Source organism: Mastomys coucha, unplaced genomic scaffold (genome assembly GCF_008632895.1).
Source record: "Mastomys coucha isolate ucsf_1 unplaced genomic scaffold, UCSF_Mcou_1 pScaffold15, whole genome shotgun sequence".
NCBI classification, from domain to species: Eukaryota; Metazoa; Chordata; class Mammalia; order Rodentia; family Muridae; genus Mastomys; species Mastomys coucha.
Genome location: NW_022196897.1, coordinates 125309176 through 125318114, shown reverse-complemented (window position 1 = coordinate 125318114; position 8939 = coordinate 125309176). Strand labels below are relative to the sequence as shown.

Below are 8939 nucleotides of genomic sequence, written 5' to 3'. Positions count from 1 at the left end.
CTCCCCGTGGATGCCCCCATCCCCCACCCCTCCTGGCCTCTAAACTCCCTGGGCCCTCCAGTCTCTTGAGGGTTAAGTTAGGTGCATCATTTCTGAATGAACATAGACCCGGAAGTCCTCTACTGTATGTGTGTTGGGGGTCTTATATCAGCTGGTCTATGCTGTCTGTTTGGTCCAGTGTTTGAGAGATCTTGGGGGTCTAGATTAATTGAGACTGCTGGTCTTCCTACAGGGTCACCCTTCTCCTCAGCTTCTTTCAGCCTTCCCTAATTCAACAACAGAGGTCAGCTCCTTCTATCTATTGGTTGGGTGAAAATATCTGCATCTGACTCTTTCAGCTGCTTGTTGGGTCTTTTGGAGGGCAGTCATGATAGGTCCTTCTTTGTGAGCACTGCATAGCCTCAGTAATAGTGTCAGGCCTTGGGACCTCCCCTTGAGCTGGATTCCGCTTTTGGCCTGTTGCTGGACCTTCTTTTCCTCAGGACCTCCATTTTCATCCCTGTAATTCTTTGTGATTTTTATTTTTTCAAATTTCCTTTCTGTATGGATAGTCTGTGGCCAAACACCAACAAAGAAGAAGAGTGTGTGCTGGCTACAATTTGAGGGAGTGTCCTCTGGTCCACAGTCAAGAAGCAGAGAGACACAAAGACTGGTGCTGAGCTTGTTTTATTCAGTCCAGGACCCCAGACCATGGAATGGTGCTACCAACATTCAGAGGTAGTCTTCCTTCCTCAGTTAAACCTTTCTGGAAATACCCTGATAGATACAAGCGGAGGTATGCTTCCCTGCTGCTTCTAAATCCAGTTCAGTTGGCAGTGAGGATTAATCATCAGGTACATTGCGGTCACTTTTTTTCTCCCTCAGGTCAATGAATAACATGAGCTCTTCTCTACTAAATGCATCAGTGGCCTTCTTGGTTAACATTTCCTTTGTAAACTTTCCCTCTTTACATCTAGAGACAAGGTTAAGGCTTGCAATCTGATTTCTTAGTGTGTGGCAGCTTGTTTTACCTTCCCCTAGGTGGGTCGACCTCTGGGATCCTCTCTTTTCTTGTTACTCATGTCTAGTATACTTCCAGTGTGGTGTTCCCAAGTGCCATCTCCCACATCTGTGCACTGAGGCTTTGAGAACCATACAGCTGAATGGTAGTGGATCACTAGGTACCCTGGGCCCTGTCTACCTTCAGAACTTAGTTGTTCCTCTGGTTTGATCCTTTTCCTAAGTTTATAAACTTGTGCTATTTCTTTTGTTGTTGTTGTTTTTATTTTTTTTTTTATTGTCAGTGTATATTGGGAGCCTTTTTAAAACCAACAGTTCAACAATCTTAACTGGATTTTTTTTTTTGGGGGGGGCACTGTTTAGGGTGTCTTGCTTGCCTTCTTGTTCAAATAATTCTCAAGTATTTTTGTTGTTCTTTTTTGTAGGATTCAGCTTAGCTGCATTTAAAAGGAACAAGAGGAAACTAGAGCTGGCAGAAAGGGTGGAAACAGACTTCATCCAGCTGAAGAGAAGAAGACAATCAAGTACAAAGGTCAGGAGGTGTCTGAAGAATTGGCTGATGCATGACAGTGATGTTGTTGACCTGCTTTTAGAACAGTACAGTCCATTTGAAATATAGCATATTCCGTATATGTATATTAAAGCAGAGCCGAGCTGGTGAGGCTCATTAAGTAAATGTACTTATTGTACTTACTGCAAAAGGTTCAACTGATGACTGTTTTCCCCAGAACCCATATGATAGGAGAGAACCGATTTCTACAAGTTGTCCTCTGACTTTCATACATATGTTGTGACATTCTCCTGAGCATGTGTACATGTACATGCATAATACACATATAAAAATTGTAATTTAAAAACTAAAACTTGAGTTGGATGTTGTGGTATACACTTTTACTCCAGGCAGGTTGATATCTGAATTCCAGGTCAGCCTGGTCTACAGAGCAAGTTCCAGGGCTGCCATGGCTACACAGAGAAAGCCTTTCTTGGGAATTTTTTTTTTTTAAATGTGCATTGATGTTTTGCCTGACAAAACTTGTAGTTACAGACAGTTGTGAGCTGCTCTGTGGTTTCTGGGAATTGAACCCCGATCCTCTGGAAGAACAACAATTGCTCTTAATTACTGAGCCCATTTCTCTATCCCCTTTCTTGAAAATTTGATCATGAAAAGAAACAGTGAATTAAATTTCAAAATGTAAACAAAAATTAATTTTAGTGATATATTTTAAGTTACTGAATTGAAAATATCTTTTGAAATGTAATCAGAAAAATTAATAATGAGCTTTTTTAAAGTTTTATAACTGTTGGTGTTGGTAAAATGGCACAGTGTGTAAAGACACTTGCTGCCATTTGACCCCTAGGGCGCACATGGTATTAAGGACAGAACAGACCTCTGAAAGTTGCATGCTGTGGCATTTGTGTATTTAAACACACAGATTCAGATAAATAAATATACATATAAGTGAATACATGTAATAATTAACTTTTGAAAATGTGAATTTGCATATTTAGTTATTAGAATCATTTTTGGCAGTGGCTAAAAATGTTTTAAAATTAAACTTAATTAAAATTGAATAAAATAAGAAATTCAGCTTCTCAGTGTTTGCCCATTCTTTATTTCATTTGCCTAGTAGCCACATAATGCCACACAGTATTGTATTGTTTCAGTCCTTTTGTACTTGCTTTTGATAGTAGAGTGAAGTTGAAAGCCATAGCGTTCTTCTTATCCTATTACGTTAGATTTTATCAGGACACAACTCTTGATTGATGTGTCAGGTCATAGTCTGTATGTACCTTGTCAGTATCATGTAGTCCTTCTTTAGTGCTTTATGAACTGGTTTATACTTTTTATCAAAGTTTTATGTGGATGCCATAAAGTACCAAATAAACCATCTTTCATGATAATAGGTATTTTCTCAGTATGTTTCCTCATAGGATAATTAATCAAACATTTTGGTCCAGTTCTGTTCATATTGCTCATAATATGGGTTTTAGGGAGCAAATAAGTAAATTATTATGTGGATTTTGATGAAAGCTTGTGTTCTGAGGTGTATATATGTATGTGTACACATGAATGTGTGTGTGTTTCTGCATTCTTTATGATGCCTTGGTAAATAAATTTAGGACTTTTTGCCCTTTAAAAATGTGGGTATCCAGGTTTGCTTGTCTGTAAGCCTTGCATTCAGGAGTGTGGTCAGGTAGTTCACAGGTTGTATTGTGACCTGCCTCAGAAACAGAAGTGCATAGAGTAGACAGTTTCATCAGTTACTGTATGTATTCTCATTGTCCAAGTCAGATCAAGACACAACATTCCAGTTTTTGTTGTCCTTCAGTTAACCCCTCACCTAGATAGTAGCCATTCTTCTAGTTTTTTTACTGCCATCAATGCTTTATGTTGCTGTCATATGGAATGTGGTTTTTCTCTTGACTTTTCACAGGATATTTCTAGATGTCCCATCACTGGTTCCTTAAAACAAATAAACAAAAAACCTCTAAGTAATATCTTAATGTGCATAGCTATAATTTGCTTACATATTCTCCTGTTGAGATTGGTTGTTTCTGGGTGTTTACTATTGGGAATAAAGTTGCTGTGAAAGTCTTACACAGGTCTTTGTTGTGGCTGTTAGTTCAGAGTTTTAAGCATAGAAGTGTCACACTGCCTTACTTATTCAGATCAGTAGGTTTTTTTTCTTTTTTGTTCAGAAAGTGATTGTATGCCAGCTAGTAAGAAATACAGCCATGAACAAAATGTTCTAGTAAGACAGAGACCGGAAAATATATACCTGTAATTAAGGTTATTATCATGTTTCAGTATGTTTGTTGTGCTTTGTTACAAAAAAATAAAAGAACAAAATGATATGATGTAGTAGCCTAGATATGAGAGTATGAAGATAGATTGCATCCATTAGGATGACCAGCACAGACCTACTTGAGCTAAAATGTGAAAGATAAGAGTGAGCTTTATAAACTGTCAGAAGAAAAATATAATCCCTAGAATGAACTGTGTGTTCAGAGGCCATTATGGAGGGTTGTTGTGTTGGAGTAATGAAGAGAGCTAGTGTGCTTGAAGCAAAATGGGTGGGGAGGGTAGTGTGGAATGCAGCTGAAGGAGCAGATGGGCTGGGTCCTTCCGGATGGAGCGCGTGGAAAGGAGTTTCCACTTTATTTTAAGAGCTACCCTTCAGTGCGGCATGCTCCCATGCTGCTTGCAGTTGACTGCATCCGTGTCGTCCTTGGGTTCATTGCTTTTGATTATTAAAGTTACATAATCTGTTGTTTCATGTTAAACCTAGGAATAATGAGTTTAAAAAGACAGTTGTTTATTTGAAGACTAAGGATTGTATGAATATTTAGTGCTCTATTGGAAAAGCAAATTAAAAAACAAAAACAAGGCATGTAAAGAAATGCTGTTGCAGTATAAGTATGGAAAAGTAAGCTAATGAAGTTGATAAAAACCATAAAAATCCATGTATACTTTATTTAGAATGTTTTGTTAACATTTTTATTTTCTTGTTCTCTTTTATATATTGTGAAAGTCGAAATCATAGGTTATTTCATTCTGTTTATTAAAAAAAGCTGTATGGAACATCATCTGAGGACCTATATTCAATGGTTCTATCAAAAGATCAGGCTAGGCACATATCTCAGTGCTGGAGCCTCTGCCTCACACACAAGGTCCTAGGTTCAATGCCCAGTGCCATGAAAAAAAGGATGGAAACATTAAGGTTTCACCAGCAAAATACCGAACAGTTTTCTTATGAGAAAGTTGTTTTCTTTTGCGTTAGACATCCGTGTGTCCACTGGCCTCTGCTGTCATGCCTCTGACAAGGCAGGTACATCAAAGCCATGGCCATAGTAAGAGGCCATCGTGGAGGGAAACCTGCTCATCTTTTGGCATCCTAGAAGCGAAAACAAAGAGAATGGGCTAGGCTCTCCATGTCTTCAAGTAGACTCTGTAGGGACCTGGTGTCCAGTGTTTTCTTCTCATCTCTTAATAGTTCCCAGTAGTTTTGACCGAGGCTAGCAACCAAGCCCGTGACACCAAAGGACACTATGACACATTTGCATTTAAAACCATACTCCTTTGCTTTTCCTAGTGTATTTTCAGCTTCTGAACATTTGTACCAACCCTTTATCATTACTCTTGGAAAGCTTGCTGTGGTAGGTACAAGTATCAATTGTGAAGTTGGTTATATGAGCAAGTACACATTTGACAGTAGTTTTATAGACAGAGCAAGAGGGTGATATCTGGGATGAAATTTATTGACATAAAAAGGAATATACACCCATATTGACACACACTCTGAATAGTGAGACTATATGAGAGATTTGTACCGGAATCTCAAGCCAGTTCAAGATGTAGAAACTGAGAGAAAAAGGAGATGCTGGTGAGGCAAAGGTACCTGGATATACTCTCCCCATCTCTCTGCATGTCAGAGAGAGAGAGAGGGAGAGAGAGAGAGAGAAAGACAGAGAGAGAGAAGGAGAGAGAGAGAGAGAGAGAGAGAGAGAGAGAGAGAGAGAGAGAGAGAGAGAAGAGAGGGGAGGGAGGGGGAAAAGGAGGAGGGAGGGAGAGGGAAGAGGAGAGGGAGGGAGGGAGGGAGGGAGGGAAGAGGAAGAAGAGGGAAGGAGGGAGGAAAGGAGGGAGGGAGGGTAAAGGAAAGAGAGGACTACAGGAGGAGCATTTATTTCAAAGAAAGTCTCTCCTGGGTCACAAACTGCAGAGGAATGGCTGCTGGGTTTGGCACCTGGAGACTGTGAGTCTGGGCAGACCATATTTGTGACCCATGGACTGGAGACGGGCATGGCGTGGGTTGATGAGGTGGGGTGGGGTGGGATGTGGAGTCAGAGTAGCTTTTGAGAAGTTTTTTCATGGAAGTGAGAGCGACAATGAGGAAGAGTTGATGCCATTGCACCTAATTTCTGTGAATCAACTCAGTTTTGTGAACTTAGTTTCTAGCTGTAGGTTTTATAGATTTTAAGGTATAATATTTTAAAGTGAGAAATACAGGTTTTTAGGAATTATCTCTTCTTAGTGATTGTATTTCTTTTTTTCATCATTCCTTCTTTTTGGTGACTTACATGGTAGGGACAAGAAAGATAACTATTTAACTTACTATATTTTAATATGAAAATAGTAGTAAACATTTGCCCTGTTCTCTCTCCTCTCTCGGTAAGCTTACTTTGTTTTTCTTCTCTTATTGTATATAAATATTTCATACTTGTGTTCTGAGACAAAAAGCAAAGGTAACCTAGTCAGTACCAAGCTTTACTATAGCTGGGTGAAGACAGAAAACTCTGAATGATGCCATTTGCTCGTTGGTCTGTTCCTGTGCGGGGTTCATGCCACAGGAAGACTAAGTTATTCATGGCTGAGAAGACATTTACATTTAGAAAACAGACACCATGCATCTAGACCATAGTCTAGATTTCATAAATATCAATTTCAAACAGTTAGTCCTGGATATGATTGGAAAGAACTCTTATTCTTAGAGTATTAAAAGAAGTTGGGGGTATTGTTTGATCTCAACATTTTGATGTTTCAGACTCCCCTTTCTCTTTTCTTTCTTCATAGCATATTGCCTAAATGGTTTCCATCCCCTTTTCTTTAGTAACAGATTCTGCAGTTGTGTGTGTGTAGTTATCCTTGCTTCCTCTCACCACGTGCATAACGTAATTTAAGCTTTCCGTTAATTTTTGTTGGCTTGTAGGTCAATGAACACTTAACACAGGATAGTGCAGCAAATGCTCATCAGCCCTTGCCCATTGTTCGAGTTTGTTTTAGTCTTCAGTTTCTAACAAACACATTTGGAGAAATAAAGCTCTGCTTTTGTGCTTTCATACCATGTCGTGTGTTCAAAACCACTCGAAAGAGATGCTACAACTTTTAATTTTGGTTCTTTAGCCACCACACAGGGACATTAAATTGGCCACATGTTTCAGAAGGGAAATGTTGGGACTTGCTTTGTGTGCTTCATATAAATATATTCTATTCTTTTGAAGTATATTGTGGGTAATGTTTTCCCCTTTTCCCTTCCATCTTGAAGTTATTATGTAAGTGCTTAACGGCATCATTCTAAATCACTGTATTTTTTTGGGTGAGAGGTAGGTTAAGATCAAAGAAAGTGAGTGCCCTCCCCAAACAACATATTTTCTTCACATTGTTCATTTGTACACGCCTGTTCATTTTGTGTGCAACTAGGAGTATCATTACTATTTTCTTGAAACTTACTTTGCTTGATCTTTTGCTCTGTGATTTTCAAGAAGATAGTAAGTAGAAGTGTGGACATCCATTACTTTTGTAAAGAGATGTTCATTGCATATTATGCTCTATAAGATGAGAGGTTCTTCCTTTGGAGAGATTATCTTCCTTTTGAAATCATTGCCTTGAATGGTGGGTGATATATTAAAAATTGCAGCAATCCCGTCTAAGAAGATGCTTATCCCCTGATGAGTCCACTGTGTGGGTTTTCTATGTTAATTGGTGCTAGGTAAGCCAGTCTTTAAATTTACTACCTCGTGTGTTTCTATGGAGTTTGGACACTCAATATTTGTCATTATAATGTTTTTATGCAGGTATTCATTTTTTTTGTGTAGGGTTGTGTGGGCATGTGTATGCTATGGAATGCTTGTGGAGGTCAGAGGGCAACCTGCAGTATTCAGTTCTCTCTGTCCACTAGGTGGGCCCCAGGGCTAGAACTCAGGTAGAGATCTGCCTGTCTCTGCTCCTGAGCACTGGGATTGGAGATGTGCACCACCGCGCCAGACTTCGCTTGCTGCTTTTCAGTTTGGCATGTTCTTGTCTTTCGAACACGTATGCTGGGTTATTAGCCTGTTGATTTGAAAACCTGATGCTTTTTTTTGTAAGGCCATCATCACTACAGAATTTCCTCTTAGAACTGTCTGCTCTGTATCCTAAAAGTTGAGCTAAGTTTTCCTTTTCATTGTCTCTAAGAATTGTTAATTTCTTCGGTGCTTTTGTCAGATGACTGAGGTCATGCAAGTGTGTATTTTTAATCCCTCAGTACTTGTGTGCCTTTACATTTTTCATGTACTATTGATTTCTAGTTTTACTCTACTATGATGTAAGAAGAATTTATTTAGATTCCTTTATGTTTGCTAAGACTTGTTTGGTGACCTAGAATATGTTCTGTTTTAGAGGAGATTTCATTGGCTATTGTGAAGAATTCCATTTATTAGATTGCTGGTTATCAACCTTGCTATTGTTGCAACCCTTTCATACAGTTCTTCATGTTGTGCTGACCTCCAACCACAAAACGATTTTCCTTGTTACTTCCCATTTGTCGTTTTGCTACTGTTCTGAATTGTCATGTAAGGATCTGTACTTGTCGACGGTCTTAGGTGACCCCTGTTGAGAACCGCTGACTTAGATGGAGTATTCTGGAGGTATGTTATATCTATTTGATAGTTGCTGTTTAATTCTGAAAGCTTTTTGGCTGCTGTTAATTTTAATCCTGGGAGCCTCCTAGTATTGTTGCTATATTGTATGAGGACCTATCTGACTTTGATGCCCATTGTTTGCTGTTATATCTTGTTGGTGAAATGTTCTTTTGTTAAAATATAGTGGCCTTAAAATAATACTTATTTACTTTATGTATGTGGGTACTGTGTCTGCATGTCTATCTTTGTTCCATATGTAAGCTTGGTGCTTGAGGAGGCCAAAGGAGATTGTTGGATCCCCTGGAACTGGAATTAGAGCTGTTTATAAGCCTGTGTCTACATCCTGGGAAACTAAACCTGTGCCCCCAAGTAGCTCTTAACTTCTGAGCTACCTGTCTAGCCCATAGAATGGCTTTCCAGGCCCTTAGTGTACTGATTGATGTTTGTTAGCTAGTGCTCTCTTTCCCTCTCTCTCCCCTCCTCTCCCTCTCTCTCCCTCTCTCTCCCTCTCTCTCCCTCTCTCTCCCCTCCTCTCCCTCTCT

At 39.3% G+C, this 8939-nt stretch overlaps 1 protein-coding gene across 5 annotated transcripts in view; it reads left to right on the top strand.

Moving 5' to 3' along the window:
* The window catches only part of Tasp1 (taspase 1), a 205496-nt gene that overhangs the window by 83063 nt on the left and 113494 nt on the right, over nucleotides 1-8939 (top strand). For 4 of the 5 annotated variants that reach the window (XR_004118894.1, XR_004118896.1, XR_004118895.1 and 1 more), the window contains one exon: nucleotides 1425-1531. Coding sequence is in view for 2 of the 5 variants with exons in the window: in XM_031372052.1 (XP_031227912.1) it covers nucleotides 1425-1531 (107 nt within the window). In the remaining 3 variants the exon portion in view is untranslated. Of the gene's footprint in view, nucleotides 1-1424; nucleotides 1561-8939 lie in introns of those variants that run through there. The other variant, XM_031372054.1, reaches the window with a different exon arrangement.